General features: G+C 44.6%; 1 protein-coding gene across 1 annotated transcript in view; it reads right to left on the bottom strand.

Annotated features, from left to right (window-relative positions):
- LOC115463736 (metalloprotease TIKI1-like) overlaps positions 1–20,977 on the bottom strand; it is a 275,840-nt gene that overhangs the window by 118,476 nt on the left and 136,387 nt on the right. The window contains exon 3 of the mRNA XM_030194472.1: positions 6,748–6,894. Coding sequence (XP_030050332.1) covers positions 6,748–6,894 — 147 coding nt within the window. The remainder of the gene's footprint in view (positions 1–6,747; positions 6,895–20,977) is intronic.

The following is a 20,977-nucleotide window of genomic DNA, read 5'->3' as shown; positions in this document are numbered from 1 at the left end:
AAACCTTCTGCTCAGTGTGCTGCTGCGGCTAGGAAAGCGAATAGAATGTTGGGTGTTATTAGGAAGGGTATGGAGTCCAGGTGTGCGGATGTTATAATGCCGTTGTATCGCTCCATGGTGCGACCGCACCTGGAGTATTGTGTTCAGTACTGGTCTCCGTATCTCAAAAAAGATATAGTAGAATTGGAAAAGGTACAGCGAAGGGCGACGAAAATGATAGTGGGGATGGGACGACTTTCCTATGAAGAGAGGCTGAGAAGGCTAGGGCTTTTCAGCTTGGAGAAGAGACGGCTGAGGGGAGATATGATAGAAGTGTATAAAATAATGAGTGGAATGGATCGGGTGGATGTGAAGCGACTGTTCACGCTATCCAAAAATACTAGGACTAGAGGGCATGAGTTGAAGCTACAGTGTGGTAAATTTAAAACGAATCGGAGAAAATTTTTCTTCACCCAACGTGTAATTAGACTCTGGAATTCATTGCCGGAGAACGTGGTACGGGCGGTTAGCTTGACGGAGTTTAAAAAGGGGTTAGATAGATTCCTAAAGGACAAGTCCATAGACCGCTATTAAATGGACTGGAAAAATTCCTCATTTTTAGGTATAACTTGTCTGGAATGTTTTTACGTTTGGGGAGCGTGCCAGGTGCCCTTGACCTGGATTGGCCACTGTCGGTGACAGGATGCTGGGCTAGATGGACCTTTGGTCTTTCCCAGTATGGCACTACTTATGTACTTATGTACTCATAGCAGAATAATCACCTGGAACTTAGGGGGCATCTACAGAAGGACAGTGGATCAGAGTAATGTGGTCAGATGGACTAGAACCATAGAAGATCTTATAAATTAAACAAACCATCTTAAATTCAACCCTTACAGAGCCAGGCAGCCAATGAGGATCTCTAAGCAAAGGTGTCACATGTTCATATTTCTTGCAGCTAAAATTAATCCTCACAGCACAGTTCTGCAATAATTGAAGTCTTTTTACCTGAAGCTGATTAATCCCAGCATACAGAGAATTGTGATAATCTAGATGAGGTATTACTATGGTCTGGACCAACAATCTAAATTGTACCAAATGAAAAGAGGATCTTATCGCTCTAAGCAGTCATAATTTTGCAAAGCCTGTTTTGGACAGATTCACAACCTGATGTTTCTTGTATGTCTAGAATAAAGCCTAGCACTCTAGAAGATGTATCAAAAGGGCGAGATTTCCCAGTGCTAAGAACCAGATTTTGTGGTACTCTGCTTAAAGATGTATCAAAGTAAAACAATTTAGTCTTAGTAGTATTAAGATCTAGTAAGTTCATTGATGCACAGCAATGTGTGTTAGAAACACATTCTGAAATTAAATCGTCTATATCTGTAGTACCATTTTTCAATGGTACCAAAATAAAAATATCATCTGCATAAGAAGCTGCATAAAATAATGAGGATGTGAAGAAATGACCAAAGAACTCATAAAAAATTTAAATAAAATCAGTGACAAAGATATATCAAGTCCCATCCCTTTTTTTATGAAAGGCAGGAAGCCTAATTTGATCAAACATAATTTTCTTTTGGTTTCTACTTTCCTTTATAGAATACTAGCATAACAGGTAAAATATTTGGGCGTCTCCGACTGTATTATTGAAACGAAAGATGGACGTCCATCTTGTTTTGATAATATGGGTTTCCCTGCCCTCCTATCGGGATGTTTTGCGAGGACGTCCTCAGTAAAACTTGGGCGTCCCTTTCGATTATGCCCCTCTATGTAGGGTGGCCTCCCACTGAGCCTTTACTTTTTTTCTTATGGGATGCAATAAATGTAATTCTTCCCCAAAGCACTGCTTTTAAACCATCCCAAACCCCTCCAGCTGACACCATTCCATTCTTATTCAAAGCATAATACACTTCTATCACTTCATTTATCTCTTTATATACACACTGGTTTCTAAGAATGACTCATTCAACCTCCAAAACCAAAAAAGAATTCTCCCTAGTACTTTGCTACAAACATACTCTTACTGAAGAGTGGTCAGACAACATAATTAAATCAATATCTTGTTTAACCCACTGGACCCAATCATGCCTCACCAAAATCATATCTATTTGACTATAGGATTTGTGAAATCCCAGAATTAAACGTATAGGACCAGATTCTATATTTGGCGCCAAAACAATTGGTGCCCATGGAAAACGTGCCTACGCGTAGTCTATAAACCATGACTAAAGCTAGGCACGGTTTACAGAATATGCGTAGCACTGTCCACGCAACTAAAATTTAGGTGCAGTTATTTACACAAATGAAAAGCTGGTATAAATGCCCATGCTTAACTTTAGGTGCGGAATGGGTTATTCTATAACATTCTGCATAAATTTTAGAAATGTTCATGACCCGTCCATGCCCCTCCCATGGCCATGCCCCCTTGAGATCTGCGTAGTAAATTTATACGGCCTACTTTATAGAATACACTTAGCGAGTAGTGCGTATAAATTGTAATTAGTGCCAATTAGTGCTGATAATTGCTTGTTAACATCTAATTATCAGTGCTGATTGGCTTTTTAATCAAATCAGAATATGTCCAGATTTGTGGGGGATAGTCCATACCTCCCTGTTCTTACCCTCCACATGTCTACTGGTCCTACCTCCTCTATAAAGCTTCTCAGCTTACATCTATGTGGTCTGGATCCACTGCAGCCCCCTCAAAAATATCCAGGACAGATGCCCTCCTACTAAGAAATTCTCAGTTACAAAATGCAGCACTTTCTTATTTTATATCTCATGAAACCACCCTTGATGTTGTTTCAGACAATACAGACTACAATAATCTCTTGCCTATCCACCTTCACTTTGGCACAAATATATTTCCCTGTGTATCCCTTTCCATCCTGTATACGTGTGCTTGATGATGTTTTGGACAAACATAATACCATGCCCCCCCCCCCCCCCCCGCTTTTCTACAGTGGTTTTGTTCCACTCCTTAGGGCTCAGCATGTAGGATGCCAGCATGTACTCGATGCCCTTCTTTCCATAGCAATCTTCTTTTATGACCCATATTTAGCCCCTTTGTAGTCAACGACATAACCATCAGTTCAAATGCATTAAGTGACCCCCCCTTTTCCTTCTGCTACTGCCTCTCTAATTCCTCTATTATTACTTCCACTCCTACACCATCCTTTCCCCCTTCACCCCCAAAGTCCTTTCTCCTACCTTCCCTCTGAATAACATGACTCACCCTTCCATCTGGCCTTCTCCTGCTCTGTCCATTCCTTGCCTCTATGCCTTCTCTTGTCCTTCCACCAAACAACTGCACACATCTCTGTTGTCCCCATCCCAAATTACACACACTCATTCCCCTCACATATACACAGTGTATCACCCCTTCATTTTCAAACGCTCACCATCTTCACATTCACAGAAACACGCAACCATCATTAAGTCTTAATGATCATAATCATGTACCACAACTACTCCACATTGTTACCCTCAATCCAACCCATTCTTCATTGTCCTTGTTTTGCAGATATCTCTTCTCCTCTGCACCTGTCTGTCACAGTATAGAACTTTCCCCCATTACTCTCTGCCATGCCACTGACTGACAAACCACTGGACTTTACTGCTGTTGTTGAAGACACTTTAATGGCTCCCAACCCTGCCTCCAACACCTTTTAGATTGCTGCCTCCAAAGATCTCACTGAGTCCGACTTCCCTTGCACTGTTAAGTTGATGCCAAATGGAAAAGGCCATTGGTTTCTCAGGCCCTTCTCCTGTAGCTTAGCTTTATCAGTCATCGACTTCCGCTCTTCTTCTGTTGCAGTCACTACTGACAGATCAGTGAATAGAGACCTTGTGCCCCTCTCAGGTACAGTAGTTCTGCACCTTAGCTTTGGCCAATATTTGCTGTTTTAAGTGAAAGCCATTGACACATACAATTATGTTTCTGGCCAAACTTGCCTGGCTGGGGCCCACCTTTTGGTGGGCCGATCCAATTTTCTGTATATCTAGGAGTCTCAGATCCTGCAGTCCCACCCATTAGCATCTCAGCACACACTGCCTTAGCCACCTTGCTGCAAACAGAATATTCTTTACTTTCTGGGACCCCTCTAATCCTCAAATTGTTCCACTTAGACCTGTTTTCCAAGCCTTAAACCTTGCCCATCAGCTGCCAATCCATCTCTTTAATATCACATTGCTCTGTGAGGGTGTTTTCAGTACCATCAACATATGCACAAAATCAGCCGTCTGTTGCTGCAGCTGTCACGAAGGAGTAGCTGCCTAATGGCTAGTGCAGTGGGTTAAGAACCAGGGGAACTGGGTTCAATTCCCACTGTGGCTCCTTGTGACCCTGGACATGTCACTTAACCCTCCACTGCCCCCGGTACAAACACTTAGCTTGTGAGCCCTCTAAGGACAGAGAAAGTACCTGTATATCATATGTAAACTCCTTTGGATGTACCACTTGAAAGGCAGTATATCAAATGCATGACCACTTACCCTTTAATTTCAGAGTGAAGGACACTCAGTTCATCTCTCATTTTGGTGAACCATTTTCTCAAACTGACCTGACTGGCCAAGTTTGGCCCCTCTGTCTCACTTTCAGAATCTGAGTTGCTCCCCCACTGCAGCCTTTATGCTGTTGTTCCACTGCCTCATGTGCAGTGTGCACATTGCCATCCTTCCATGTCCGAAAGTCATAATCTTGCAGGTATCCAGCCTTCTGTCTGGACACCACTTTCTCAGATTTTTCCAAGCTCTAGTGCAGCCGACCTCCTGGCAAGACCTCTGGGAGGAAATGACCAACTTTCTGTAATGAGTGGTGTGAGACAGTCTATAAGACACTGCCACTTCCCCTTAAGAACACTCCATCACACACAGTCTCAGGGCCACCTTAAACCCCTAGTCCTGCCCAAAGGGGAAGTGACATGTGAGGGGTGGAGCCAAGGGGGCATGATTGACTTAAGAAGTGTAAACAGCCAGGTCAGAGCTAGGTTAGGGAGGCCCAGCGCAAAGTTGACAACTCTGTTGTTTTCCAATGGAATTGGGTGGCTTTTTAAAGTTGCCCATGGGCACTTTTCTATAATAACGGGTTGCGACTTTTTGGGCGGTCCTCGGGTGTCTTCGCGCCTGCAAACCTGAGCCAGTTGAGTCCGGCTCTGTCTCTATTGCTCACCCTATTGGTTAAATTGTGAGCCGGAATGAGGCTTGGTGCAATAGAAGGGTGATGATTCGTCATCAGCTGTGCTGCTTGCAGTGTTCAGCAGCACCGGAGTGTGTGTGCTTGTCTTACCTGGCTCCATGGTTTGCACTTGCTTACAGTACCACAAGTGATTTTTGAGCACAGAGGGTAGATATGCAGCTTCAAGCTGCCATCGAGTCCATTGATGTCACTTCCTGTCCCCATCAATTCCTTGCTACCCTCCCGCATGCATGCATGAACACATCCTCTCACTACAGTACTCCTCTGCTTACCCTTCTATTTGCATCCTCCCTCCCCTTCCCTCCCCAAGCATTCTCAAAGCACAGGTACCCCTAGTCCAGGGCTGATCATGAAAAGCAGAGAAGAGGAGCAGCTGTACATTGGGCCGTGTTCTCTTCTGCTGCTCTGGCTCTGAATGTAAACTCTGAAGTGTGGGACTATGGGTGCCCCATTCATTTCAAAGTTTGCTTTCTGCTTGTGATGATTAGCATCGAGTCAGGGACACGCTGTGTGTGTATGTGTGGGGGGGGGGGGCTGCGGCAGGAGAAGAGAGCACTGGCTGTCTTTGTGCAGGAGGGAGAGGGTTACAGGAAGGGAAATATTTTGGTGTGTGTGTGCTAGCAGGGAAGAGGGGGACCACAAGAAGGGAGAGATTTGTGTGTCTGTATGCAAGCTGGGGAGAGGGGGCTGTAGAAAGGAGAGATTTGGGTGTCTGTGTACATGCCTGGTGTTGGCATGTGCAGCAGAAGGGAAGAGGGCTGGTTGTCAGGGGCAATCCATGGGGGATGTAGGGCCATGGGCAAAGACTCACTATTCACTATGAAGCCTCTTATGCTTAAGTCTTTAGTGGTTGAAAAGCAGGGCAGAAAAGCGGGGCCAGAACTGCTGTATGGAGGAGCCTTTTCTTTATGATGGGAGAATTCTACACAAAAATTATAAATATTGATAGGGTAGAATTTTACAGAATTTTTAAATACTGTGTGTAGACTTTTCAAATATTTTCAACAACTGTTAATTTTTTACACAGAATTTTTCTAAGGAGTACTCATTGAAGAAGGAGGATTTTCAGAAAGCCAATTAATGTAGGAAAAGTAATTTTATCTGCATAGACTGTTTTGAAAATTGTTCACAGAACAAAACCAGGCAATTTTTGAATAGATATCAAATGCTAATTCTATATAAACTTGTCTGAAAAGAGATCAAACTGATTTCCTATGCAATAAAATATTTCTAAGTATCCAAGCAGTGTTTGTGGGGCCTAACTACTAAAGACTTATCCCATCTAGGGAAAAATTGATCAGCACATAGAACTCATATATCTTGAGTTATTAATACTGTATTTATTTTCGTCAGTTTTAGAAAATTTCAAACAAATCAACGATGGGCAAAATTTTATGAAACAGCACAGCAAAATGAAGAACACAGTTTCAAAATTTTCTGATTGATCATTTCAAATAATTTACTAATCTTTCAGAAGATTAGTCATTTCTGAAACCTCTGCATTCTCCGACATCTAGGAGGAATTGTGCAATACGGTAAACTGGAATGCATAAGAGGGAAAGACTCACTTGAGAAGTGTCATGGTTGAAAATGATTGAGTTAAGGTCACCACAGTTGTAGTGCTTGATGAGATCCTCAGTGGTGTATGGAATTTGGAGGCTGCCTGCTCGAAGGCTCTCTTGCTGCAAAAGCGTCTGATTCAGAGCAAAGATCACCTGTCAGAATGAGAGAGAATGCTTTACTGCAGATATTTCTTTCCCACTACTGACTAGCTACATACTACGGATGGGCTGCTCTTTCCATAAAATCTGTTTTACTGTTCTGGGATCTTGCCAGTACTTGTGACCTGGATTGGCCACTGTTGGAAACAGGATACTGGGCTTGATGGACTTTTGGTCTGTTCCAGTATAGCAACATTTATGTTATGTTCTCATACAATGTCCCATGTTGCTGCACGTGGTTAACAAATAAAAATGAACAGAAAAAACCCCCCACATTTTCCCCCAGATTCTACATATGCCCCTGGATTCTATACATTGCGCCTAGCATTCTGCGCCAAGATCCAAGTGTATTCTATAAAGTGTGTGACTTAATTGGCTTAACAAGCTAATCAGCATTGTTAACAGCATTTAAAAAGCAATAATAAGCACTAATTGGCTATAATTAGAATTTATGTGCACAATAGCATATTCTGTAATGAACTGTGCCTAAATTCTAACACGTGGTTCAAAAGGGGTATGGCTATGGGTGGGGAAATGGGCATTTCGTGGGCATTCCAAAAATTTACGTCCTTAGTTTTAGAATATGGACCAGTGCATGTAAATCTACGTTCAGGGATTTACGCTGTTTTCATTGGTGTAAATAGATGCATGTGGTTTTAGGCGCTAGGCTATCAACTAAGCATATGCTATATAATGTTCTTAAATCTAGGCGCTGCTTATAGAATATGCTTATGTGGAAATGTTTTCCACGTAGATTTTTTAGGTGCCATATATAGAATCTGGCCCATGGTGCCCAAATATGACACGCTGAAGAGATGTGGGCACAAATTAATCACTTAACGAGCTATTAACCATCAACAATTAGGTACTAACAGCCAATGGTTGATGCTAATTGGCACTCATTAAAATTTGCTTATACATCTGGCTGCGCACTATTCTATAAGGCAGGGTGCCTAACTCCCATAGCAAGTATCCCAAAAGAGAGCGTGTCAGGGGCTTTCCAAAATGTTGTGCCCGTAGTTGGGTAAGAGTGTGTAACTTGGGCGCCAGCATTTACACCAGGCTTCAGCAGGCACCCACAGTCAGCACCCACAGTCAGCAGTTGGGAATGAGTGCTAAGCGCGATTCTATAAAGGCCGCACACCCTTTACAGAACAGCGCTTAGCGCAGATTTCCTCGGCACTCATTTTTTAGTTCTTTTACAGAATTTCCCCCGTTGTGTTTTTTTGTTCACTAATAATGGTGCACACTCTTTGCAAGTAGAGCACTCTTTTGGAAACACTGTGCACTCTTTCCTGACAGTGTGGAAATGAGGCAAGCAGATCAGCGATAGGTCCAAAACATTCTTTATTGCAGAACCACAATCAGATAAAATGCCCGATACAGGCATAAGCGCCAACTCTGTGGGTGCTCGAGCACCCCCCAATCAGGGCCGTGCCTAGGGTCTCTGGTGCCCCCCTGCAGACTATCAGTTGGTGCCCCCCCCCCCGGTGAAAATGATCACGCCCCCCCCCCCCCCCGGTGAAAATGATCGCTCACCACTTGCCACACTGACAGGAATTGTCAGCAATATTCTTAGAATACTTCCAATCATATCTGGTTGATACCACCATATACACCATTTAGATTGTTGAGTGTTGATCATCATATAGCCCCTGACAAAGCCCTTGTGGGCGAAACACGGCCAGTGTCGGACATTTTATCTAATTGTGATTCTGCAATAAAGAATGTTTTGGACCGATCGCTGATCTGCTTGTCTCATTTCCACATTGGAGTTTGCGGATCATTTGCCTTGCTCTTTCCTGACAGTGTCAGCATGTGTGGAAGCAGACCAAACACAAGTTGCAGCAGGAAGAGGAGCTAGACTGCTAGAAGAGAGAAGAAAATAGAGAATAGCTGTGTGTTATTGGGAAAAGAGGAGCTGAGAGAAAGGCGAGAGGAGAGGTCGAGAGGAGAGGTCGTAATGGAGAGAAGAGGCATGAAGGTGAGGAAAGGGTGAGAAGTGGCATGAGGGGGTGAGACTAGAAGCAAGTTAGATGAAAGAAGATAGAGAGACAGGCTATGAAGAAACAAGCATATGAAGAAAAGAAAAACAAAAGAAATGAGAGGAAAACTGGAAAAAGGTTTCATAAATGAGATTAAATGTGAAGGCAGAGAGAAACATAAGAGAAAACCAAGAATAAGCAGAGACAGAAGATAGAAAACTGTAGACCCAAAGGTCGGAAAATTATTTAAGTTTAGTAAAGATTTCTATGCTAGCTGGGGTAGGTCAAGGATGGGGAGTAGATGATATTTTGCCATTGTCCTCCAGCCCCACAGTCACCAGGATAAATTAGTTATTATATTGGAGGGACACAGGGTGGAACACAAGGGAGTTTTGGCTTGTTTGATGCCATGATAAGAAAAATCTCTTTAAAATTGTTCCTCTTTGGCACCTCAGTAATTGAGAGGCACTATAGTAAAGCCTGAAACTGAAAGAGGAATAGAGAGGAACAGTATTTTCCTTTCTGATAAAAATAAAACAATCATCCCCCGCCCCCTCCACGTTACATGGCATGGGAGACAGTGGGGATGGACCAAGTGGGTTCACTATGTCGCAGTGGCCCAAAGAAATAGCATGGCCAGCAGCATGAAGAGTTGACATGACAGATGGGTAGGTTTGGCAGGGGCAAGGAGTATGCTGCCTCCAAACTATATGTATTTCTTGGTTTGGTTTCCCTCTTGGCTCAGCTACTGAGCCTTGGCTTCCTTTCCCACTCCTAGTACTGCTCTGCTGATCAACTCCCGGCTCGATGCAGGTGATCTATGTGGCTGTGCCGGGTATCATGAATGAGGAGGAATTGCTGTAGTGATGACCCAACCTCATGTCCTTTTAAATCATGTGGTCATTCTATAAGAAGGTGCCTAACATAAGAGGGTAAATAGGAACCTATTTTCACACCTATTCTATAAGAGAAGTAGGTGCCTTCTTTTCTTTTACAGAATATATGTACAAGTGGCAGAAAATGCACCTATACTTATGGCGCAGTAACTTACGCCAGCTCTCTGACTGGTATAAATGCTCACACCTAGATGTTAGGCAGAACATATGTAAATTATACTTTAATTAATGTGGGTATCGGCGTGCTTCGCCCATGCTCTGTCCAGTATCCACCATATAAGTTCGTTTCCTTTATCATTCTGCTTTATTTATATATATAGTTCTTGTAAAATTATGTCTATATATATTAATAATTTTGTATATTTATATATATGGTTTTACTCTAGTCTATCTCTTAACTATATATATACTGTTAGAGTTTTTTTTGATGTATAATTTTCTTATTATTGTTGTTTATTTGAACTTATGTTTTTAAATATTTATTGTTTTTAGACTCCTGAGGCAGGCCTTTTGGCCGAAACACAGTTTTCTGTGTCGAGTCATTGAATAAAGTGGTTCTTTGAAATCTTATCTCCCGTTCTACTACTACTACTACTACTTAACATTTCTAGAGCGCTACTAGGGTTACGCAGCGCTGTACAATTTAACAAAGAGAGACAGTCCCTGCTCAAAGAGCTTACAATCTAATAGACAAGTGAACGGTCGGTCCGATAGGGGCAGTCAAATTGGGGCAGTCTGGATTCACTGAACGGTAAGGGTTAGGTGCCGAACGCAGCATTGAAGAGGTGGGCTTTAAGCAAAGACTTGAAGACGGGCAGGGAGGGGGCTTGGCGTAAGGGTTCAGGAAGGTTGTTCCAAGCATAGGGTGAGGCGAGGCAGAATGAGCGGAGCCTGGAGTTGGCGGTGGTGGAGAAGGGTACTGAGAGGAGGGATTTATCCTGTGAACGGAGGTTACGGGCGGGAACGTAAGGGGAGATGAGGGTAGAGAGGTAGTGAGGGGCAGCAGACTGAGTGCATTTGTAGGTAAGAAGGAGAAGCTTGAATTGAATGCGGTATCTGATCGGAAGCCAGTGAAGTGACCTGAGGAGAGGGGTGATATGAGTATATTCTCCTGGAGTCATTGGTCCATTTCCCACTCTCTTTCTGTGCTGTTATTTTACGTGGGAGTTAGTGTTCATCCACTTAGGTGGATTACTCTCTCCTGTCCAGTATCCACCCATGTGGATGCCTACTGGGAAAGTACATACCATCAAAACCTAGTGCCTACTTTTCTGCTAGGTACTTTATGAGAGGTGATTTACATGTTAGAGGTGTAGCCTAGTGTTTAGTGCACTGGACTGTGAATTAAGGGACCCAGGTTCAAATCCCACTTCAACTCTTGGATGGTGGACTAGCCTCATGGTCACCACAGTGGGTTGAGAACCTGGGGAACTGGGTTCAATTCCCACTGCAGCTCCTTGTCGCCATGAGCAAGTCACCTGATTCTCCATTGCCCTAGGAACAAAGTTTAGATTGTGAGCCCACTAGGGACAGAGACAGCACCTGCATATAATACAGGTAAATAATTTCGGTTGTTTCACCAAAAAGCAGTATATTAAATCCGTTACCCTTTACATGTATTCCTGCTGCCGAAAAATAGGTGGTTCCTTATAGAATCTATGCTGAATTGAGCCCCACAATTTTGAAAAGTTGTCTCCTACGGTGCTGGGCATGTTTTGTATTTGTGGGTGTGGGCAGCACGTTTTGGGGGTTGGGGGAAATTTGGAGCACATGGGGGTAATTATGGGGGGACTATTTTTGGGGTGGGGAAATTTGTGGATCAATTGCTGGGGGTAGTTTTGGGGATGGGGCAGTTTATGGGCTGCAGATAGGGTAGTTTTTTCGATGATGAAGCAGTTGTGGGGGGTGAGTTTATGGTGGTGGGGGCAGGTTGCAAGATGGTGGGGTAGTTTCAGGGGGAGATTTCAGGGGTGGGACAATTTACAGGATGGTCAGGCAGTTCAGGGTAGTTTTTACAAAGGATAACTTTAGGGGGGCAGTTTGGAGGTAGTGTGGCACTTGAAGGGGGTAGTTTTTGGGTGCAGGGCAGTTGTGGGGTGGTTATGTGGGATGTGGCATTTTGCAGGGTGGTGTGGCAGTTGCGGGTAAGCAGATGTTGGGCTATGGAGGAATTGCAAGAGCGAGGTAATTTGGGGGTTTAGAAGAATAAAGAATTCCATCTTTTACACTGTCTTTCCCTATTCTCTAACTAGTACATTTCACTCTGTCTAGGATTGATTGCTACAGAAGCTGGAACTCCTTTTCCTACAGAACTGACATTTTTTGGAGAGCTTATTTCTCTGCAATCCAGGGTCGTAGCCACGGGTGGGCCTGGGCCCACCCAGTCTCGGCTCAGGCACACCCGAAAATTCTGACACCCTTATGGCTGGTGGGGATCCCCAAGCCCAGCCAGCTGAAGATGTCCTTTGATAGCCAGAACAAGTGATTTTCCTACCTGCTACGCTAGGCAGCGCTTTCCACCTGTTGCCGCAGTACCAACCCCCAACCCCACCTCATGCGCATGCTTGTTTTTGTGCATGCCTGAAAACCGAGCGTGTGCAGGAGGGGAGAGGCCAGCACAACTGCAACGGGTGGAAAGTGCTGCCAGTTGTAGCAGGTAGAAAAATCACTTGTTCTGACCTCCAGAGGCCATCTTCAGTGATGAGGACTGGGGATCCCCCGCCAGCTCAGGTATTTATTTTATTCTTTGCGGTCTGTGGTGCGGGGCAGAAACAAAAAGCACACATGCCTGGGGGGGGGGGGGGGGTGAGGGATTTTATGCCAAGTTTCATCCTATGCTGTTACATTTTAGGAGAATTACTTTGCCCCCAGACAAGGACAGACAGATGAACATTCTCGACGCCTTTTTTGTATCTATCTTTCCAACTTCTGTTGGGTTGGAAAGAATAAAAAGGACAGTTCTACTTCAAATTAACCACTTTATTTTGGACTAATTTGCGCACAGTTGGGGTAAGAAAAGGTTTTACTTAAAACAACCTCACTTAAGAGCCTAATTTCTCAGCTGGGATATATGTGCAGAGGAACTGCCTGTTTCACGCTGTCATATGTAAAGCCCCATATCGCACAAGGGTTCATTGTGGAAAATTGGATAACCAGGTTGGAATGTTTACATTTTCTTGGCAATTTACAAAAGGCTCTCCAAAATGCAGAGCTTTTTATGAAATACCTGTGAAGATGCTGGCAAATATATGACTGTGCAGGTACACACAGTGGGAGCAGTGATTTTGTAAAACTGTACAGGAGTGCCATCATTCTGCTGCTTCCAAATATGTCTCTCCCAGAGGCGTAGCCAGATCTTAATTTTAGGGAGGGGCCTGAGCCCAAAGTGAGGGGACATAGTTTGCCCCCCCCCCACCACGCCGCAACCCCACATACCCCAGACAGCAGAAACCTTCATGTGGTGATACTTGGCACCATGCTGCCTGACCTGCTTTTCCGCCCTGGCGTGTATGCACAATTTCATTAAAACCGAACGTGTGCACGAGGGAGGAGGAAGCAGGGCAGGCAATGGGACGGTGAATATCGTTGCAGGAAAGCTTCTGCTGGTGGGGCTTGGTGACCCCTGCCAGCCAAACCAGCAGACTTTGGGGGCCTGAACCCAAATTGGGAGTGCCCAGGCCCCTTGTGGCTATGCCACTGGTCCCTCCTCTGTGCCTTGCAGGCAAATGAATCAGTGACAAATTCTTTTCCATATTTATTTATTAGGATCTATTTACCGCCTTTTTAAAGGAATTCACTCAAGGCGGTGTACAGTAAGAATAGATCAAACACGAGCTGCCTGTGCAGCATCCTTTCATCACTGCACAACTTCCAGAGCATTGTGGCAGGTTGTATATATGTGCTGCTGCACATAAATGCACCTCTGCCACTTACTGTCAAATGCCACTTTTGCCATAAACATATTCTATACAGAGATTGTTCAGGTGGAGTGGAACGGGTAGGTGTGAATTGCTTACTGTTTCCAAAAATACTAGGACCAAGGGGCATGAAACTAAAAATTAGTAAATTTAAAACGAATCAGAGAAAATTTTCCTTCACTCAATGTGTAATTAAACTCTTGAATTTATTGACAGAGACTGTAGTAAAAGTAGTTAGCTTAGCGGGGTTTAAAAAAGGTTTGCATAACTTCCTAAAGGAAAAGTCCATAGACCATTATTAAAATGAACTTGAATGTATTGTACTTTTTTTGGGATCTTGCCAGGTACTTGTGACCTGGATTGGCTACTGTCTTGCCAAAAGTGTCTTGATTTGCACAATTAAACTACTGCCTCTTAGTTCATAACAAGAAATAAGTAAACCACAATATTTTCTGTTTTTATTTATTCAGATCTATTAACTGTCTTTCTGAACAGATTCACCCAAGGTGGTGAACAATAGGTACAGTTTAACATAAAACTTACAATTTGTTAACAATGTAACAGTAATAAAATGACCACAATAACTGAGGTACATTTGGAAATATATTGTCAGTACAATACAAACAATACCATAATAGGCAGCATGGAAGAATATTCAAACAACATAGATAATAATACAATGTCAGCTTAATACCAATGAAACACCTAATAAGCAACACACTAGAACATTCAAATAGCATAGATATGATGTTAATGCTTTCCTATTTAGCTGAGGGGCCAAGTACAGATATATAGCTGGGGACAAGATGGGTAGTACAGAGTCAATTGGGATAAACAGATGGGTGGCTAAAGACAAAGCAAAATCTTTGCACAGTTAAACAAGATATAAGGAACTGGTCTAAGTTGCAGTGTGTGTAGCAAGCTAGTCCAGGTGCAGAATGAGTGAAGTCACCACATGTATTTTAAAGGCTTGCGAGAAGAGCCAGGCTCTAACCTGCTTCCTGAAGTAGAAGTAGTCTCCAGTTAGATGAAGCCTCTCTGGGAGTAAGTTCCAGAGTATGGGGGCTACTCCTGAGAAGGTTTGCTGGCGGGTATCACATCATACAATTTCTTTTGATGAGGGTATAGACAGTGGTGCTCCTTGACAGGACCCTTGAGGTCTCAAAAGAGTGTAGGGGGCTAACTTATTCTTTAAGTACTCTGGCCCATTTTGTCTGAGGACCTTGAAAATCAAACACAGAATTTTAAATGTAGTGCAATTAAGGCCTCTAAGGTACTGGTAGCCAGTGTAGTTTTTGGAGAAAGGGTATCAGTCGGGCTGCAGCGTTCTGAATTAGTTGGAGCTGAAGCAAGCTCTTTTTTGATTTGACCAGTGTACAGGACATTAAAGTACTCTGGCTGTGATGTTATCATGGCATGGCCCACTGTGGTCAGATTCGTCTTTTCAATATATGGAGAAAGATTTTGTAGTTGCTGCAGGTCATAGAGACAATTGCTAAAGGTTGTTTGAATTTGTGGGATCAGGGTGATGAGTTCAGCTGTATGCCAAGATTCCTTCATAGTTCCCAAAAGGTATTTTACAGTACAAGGACTGTATTAAATATAAAGGGAAGTGAATGAACTGATCGGTCTCATGAATGCGTTTCTCTGGCCCATGCTGTAAATACTGAGCTTAAATAATGTGATTCTGAAATGTATTGGTTAAATATAATCAACCCTGAAGGTTTTGACTTGTAGATGCTCATTCTAACATGTTCTTTCACACTTTAGACAGGCGTCGTCACTTAGTTGAAGAATAAAAAGCGAGATGGGTAAAAACAGAGGATAGAGAAAAACAAGAAAAAAAGGTTCTGGAAAAAAGATAATATAAATAGAATAAAAGAAAGGCAGAGGAGACAAAGGGGGTTTGGAGCACATTAAATTGGTCTCACACTAATTTCCATTGAGACTTAATTGAATTAAAAAGCTTTGACTGTAAAGTTTTGTTGTCACAATAACCTAGACCGCATCTGTGGCTGGCAGTGTAGTTTAGCATTAAAATAATAGTTATTAAAAAAAAAGAAAAAAACCCTCTCCCACTTATTGGTCAAAAGGAAATCAGTCCATGTTTGTTCTTCCATGGAAAGTTTTTCTTAGATTTCCTCCATTCTTCCCTGTAAAGATGTATTCACACCAGCATCAAAGCTTTCCGAAAAGATGTATTGGGAGAACAAAAGTAACAAGTTTATTAGAAGGCTTTCTTCTCCGACCTCCCCTTTCCCCCCTGGTTTCTTGTCTTCCCTCTCACTCTCTTTTTTTGTACTGTGGAAAAAATCGATTAAGCTCTCTGGTATACATATTGCTTCAGGCCTCATTCTGCTCTCTCAGATTTCCTCAGCTGTCAGGAGACACTTGTCCCCTTTGCCGGTATTGTTGGAGCTGGCCCCGCTCGGCTAATGGGGGTGGGGTAGAGAGGGTTAGAGTCCGGCAGATGCCTTTTTTGTTAAAGACAAAAGAACCCCTGCCGCCCTCTCCACTTTTCAGCACTTTCATCCACCTCAGATCAAAGCTCCACTCTGCATATGAAAAGATCCGGGCATTATGCAACTCAAATTAGCCGATCACCACCCCGCCAGCCTCCAACTCTTCAAAACAAAAAACTCTCACATCTGTTGGATCATTTGCCTCATCTTCTGTTCCCCCCCTCCCCCTTTAACTCTTGGGAGAACATCTTCCTCTCCTCAACTGCGTTTACTAGGCATAAAAATCAAAATGCCTAAATGAATTGCAATTTTTTTCTGGCTTTTTTTTTTTTAATCCTTGTTACACTCATGGTCGATTGGGGCCAGTTACTCTTTTTTCCCCTCTCAGTCTGTGAGCACGCACGTTACCGCCCCAAATCAAAGGCAGGATGTCTATGAAAGTCAATAATCCACCTTTGTCATGCTAATGCGCCCGAAAAGTGCTGAGAAAAACTGGGATCCTTTCAAAATCGCACAGAACTGTGTGTCAGATGTCCAAAGATGGCTATGGATGCCGAAAGGCTGCCAGGGCAGTCTAAAATTAGAGGAAATAAAACTTCCTTTCATTCCTACTGGGGTTTTTTTTTTAACTTAATGAAGGGAAAATAGCTCTTGAAAGCTAGTCAGTAATATTTTAAGTTAGTTCCATAAACAAAATTTTACCTAAAATATTTTTGCTGACGTTGTTTTCTAGCATGGCAAACATCCTGCTCCTTCAATAAGGTTCTGTAAGCACTGCAAATATGAGACTAGTTCTCACTCCCGGCAGTTTCTCTTTGCAAATTAAGACCAAAGAGAAGAAATGAACTACTTAAGTAAAAATTTTTACACTGCTTTGAAGCAGGTGCAGAGATCCCCTGAAGGTAAGTATGAAGAATTCAAAATCCCTCCCCCCCACCTACACCCTCTACCTTTTTATTCTGCAGGTAAAATAACATACATTGCTCACAGGGTACATACTTTCAAGTACAATGAAGGGCAGGACTATATTCAAATACCCTTAAAAAATTGAAAATGGCTCTCCCAGTGGTTTAGCTATGTGGGGCCACGGGGGCCTGGGCCCCCCACAAATTTCCACCGGGCCCCTGATTTTGCTGGCGGGGGTCCCCAACCCCAGCAGCTGAAGCCTTGTCTCCGGTGCCGCCGAGTTGCCTGCCCTACTCTGTCTTCCCCCTCACGTCCTGCACGCTCCTTTTAGTGAAATTGAAAAAGGAGAATGTAGGATATAAGGGGGAAGAGAGAGCAGGGCAGGCAACTCGGTGGCACCGGAGACCGGCGCTGGGACAAGGCTTCAGCTGGCAGGGGTTGGGGACCCCCGCCAGCCAAGGTATTTGCTGCAGCTTGCAGTTAGCAATTGGGGGAGCAGCGGCAGGGCGGTGGGGGAAGCAGCACAGCAAAATGTGCCCCCCACATTGGGACTTGGCCCCCTCCCACCATGAGGTCTGGCTACGCCCCAGGCGCTCTCCCTATATTTACCTGCAAGGAGAAGAGTGACTGAAATGATTAAGGGGGATGATAGGACTCTCATATTTAAAAAAGGCTAAAGATAGGAGAGCTGGTCTGGAGGGATTGCCTTTGACATGCCAGAGAGCGCATGGATCGCTGCACCAGTCGTCTCGGAGGCAGGAGTCAGGCCCTGCCGAGAACTGTTTCAACTGCCCTGCACCTTCGCGACATCAGGATGTTGCCTCAGTCCGGCCTATCTCAGAAAGCCTACTCCAGGGACTCATCACCTAACCCAAAGTCCTTCTGAATAACATCTCCATGGACCATTTTGGACTATATTCCCCTTACCCTTCTTTCTTTTTTCCTTGTCCCTTCTATCCCATCTATTTTGATTGTATTTCTTTAACATCTGGTTTGGCGCTAGCCTAATCAGTACACTGTAAGCCACCTTGAGCCTGCACATGTGGGAAAAGGCGGGGTATAAATGTGCTAAATAAAATAAAATAAACTCACCCCTCCCAGAGTTAATCTGGTCCCTCCAGCTCTCCTATCTTTAGCGTTTTTTTTAAATATGAGAGTCCTACCATCCACCTTAATCATTTCAGTCACTCTGGGAGGGGTGACTCACCTCAGAGGCTAGCTTGATCCAGGGTACTGCGGCCTTCCAGAAGGGGGGGGGGGGGGTGAAGGCGGGGATGGGAAAGGGAAGAAAAGTGAACATGAGCGCAGGATGTCGAGCTGCATTGAGTCATTTATTTTAGAAAACAAACCCCACTCAAATCTAGGGTAGTTAAATGGCTCTCAGGGGTCGAAAGGTGGGCTTTGCTCTGGGGTATTATTTCAAGCTAACCTCACCCTTTTCCTCGGAGGCGGCTTCCCCACCTTCCTGTACATTTTTTCTTGTTCTTTCAGGTAGTTTCTGTTATACGTCATTGCAGTTTGGTTCCATGTCACAGCTCGCAGTTATCCAAGCTAGAGAGTATCAGCTGAGAAGGGATGAGCCGGAGCACAAGTTGGCATGCTATTTTTTTTGCCCTAGCTGCTAAGGGAGGGACGGTGGTCGAGAGCTGTTTAGCTGTCATGGCAAGCAGTGGAGTGATGCCATCTTTACTTTATTTGTAGCTCGGGCAAAACACTGTTACATATTCATATCTTGAAATGTTACATATAAAGGGAGCTGCGGCCTACTTGCAATACTAATCTGTCTTAATGTAGTTGTTATTTATTGGTAAATTTAGTAGTGTGTGTGTGTGTGGAGGGGGAAGGGGGGTATATGGTTTTCAGAGTAGGGGAGGTAGTCCTCTCTCCAAGGTTAGTTAGGGCTCTTCAGCTTGGAGAAGAGACAGCTGAGGGGAGATGATAGAGGTCTCTCAAATCTTGAGTAGAACAGGTAAACGCAAATCTATTGTTTATTTATTTATTTTTAGTACATTTATACCCAGTGGTGTGCTGGTAAATGTTTAACAACAGGCTCTCTCCCCGGTCCACCTCTGCGCCCCCCCCCCCCGTCCACCTCTGCGCCCCCCCCCCCAAATTGCAGAGCAGGTTATAGCCGGGGAGAGAGCCTGGGGGGGGGGGGCAATCTAATTCATGTTTAATGTGGGATAAAATGCCATAAATAAGTAAATAAAAATAAACTTTTAATGTTGAGCACCTGATTCTCAAAGTGGACATATTCCAAACACTATAATGAAAATAAAATGATCTTTTCTACCTTTGTTGTCTGGTGACTTTGTTTTTCTGATCATGATGGCCCAGTATCCGATTCTGCTGCTATCTGTCCTCTTAACTCCATTTCCAGGGCTTCCTTTCCATTTATTTCTTTTCTTTTCTCCTTTCTTCTTCATTTCTGGTCCTCCGCAGACTTGACTGTCCAGTGGATCCAGCTTCAGCCTATTTTCTCCATCCATGTGCAGTTATTCTCCTCTCTTCCTTTTCCCTCTTCTCATCTCGTTCCTCACTCTTCCCTCCCTTCCATCCATGTCCAGCATTTCTTCTCTCTCCCTTCCCTCTCCTCCATCCATGTACAGCAACCCTCCTCTCCCCCCTGCCCTGCCCTCCACGCACCCATGTCCAGCAGCAACCCTCCTCTCCCCTGCTCTCCATGCACCCATGTCCAGCGACCCTCCTCTCCCCTGCCATCCATCCACCCATGTCCAGCGACCCTCCTCTCCCCCTGCCCTCCATCCACCCATGTCCAGCGACCCTCCTCTCCCCCTGCCCTGCATCCACCCATGCCCAGCAACCCTCCTCTCCCCTGCCCTCCATCCACCATGTCCAGCAACCCTCCTCTCCTCCCTGCCCTCCATGCTCCATCACCCATGTCCAGCGACCCTCCTCTCCCCCCTCCACTGCATGCATCCATGTCAAGCAACCCTCCTCTCCCCTCCATCCACCCATGTCCAGCAACCCTCCCCTCCCCTGCCCTCCATCCACCCATGTCCAGCAACCCTCGTCTCCCCCTGCCATCCCCTCCATGATCCACCCATGTCCAGCAACCCTCGTCTCCCCCCTGCCCTCCTCCCCTCCATCTGCCTTCTTCCAGCCCCCCCCCCCCCCCCGCTGCCCTGGTCGTCCATCATCCGTCTTCCCTGTGCTCCCCGACAGACCTGGTTTCCTTCCTGTGCTGCTGTTTGCCTTTAAAAATTTTATTTTCCTTCAAGGCGTTGAAGGGATGGCAACAGGCTCAGCTCAGTTTCAGCCTTCCGTTCCCTTCCCTTGCATCATGGCTCCGCCCTCGCGCAAACAGGAAATACGTCAGAAGAGGGTGGAGCCATGATGCGAGGGAAGGGAACGGAAGGCTGAAACCTAGCTGAGCCTGCTGCCTTCCCTTCAACACCGGCGCGCCTCGAAGGAAAATAAAATTTTTAAAGGCAAGCAGCGGCGCAGGAAGGAAACCAGGTCTGTCGGGGAGCACAGGGAAGACGGATGATGGATGACCGGGGCAGCGGGGGAGCAGAGGCGAGCCGGCTCGCACTGGCCAACAACCGGCTCGCAAGATGCCAGTAAATTTAACAAGCGGCTCTTGCGAGCCGGCTCCAGCACACCACTGTTTATACCCCACATTTTCCCACTAGAGCGGGCACAATGCGGCTTACAGGGTTACATAAGCTTACAACTCAATGAGGGTAATGATACAAGTAGACAGAAAAACGGGTTAAACATGAAGATAATAAAGGGTGCAAGACGAGGTTGATGCAGTCAGTGGTTAAACAAGTGTAGTCAATATGAAGAAGGTGAGGGCTGAATGCTGTTAGTTGGATAAGCTTTATCGAATAAAAATGTCTTTAAAGATGTCTTAAAAAGCTGCTGGTTGTCAAGCTCTTTTGAGA

Source organism: Microcaecilia unicolor, chromosome 2 (genome assembly GCF_901765095.1).
Source record: "Microcaecilia unicolor chromosome 2, aMicUni1.1, whole genome shotgun sequence".
Classification (NCBI taxonomy): Eukaryota; Metazoa; Chordata; class Amphibia; order Gymnophiona; family Siphonopidae; genus Microcaecilia; species Microcaecilia unicolor.
Note: the sequence above shows the minus strand (reverse complement) of the source record. Positions and strands in the feature narration are given on the sequence as shown.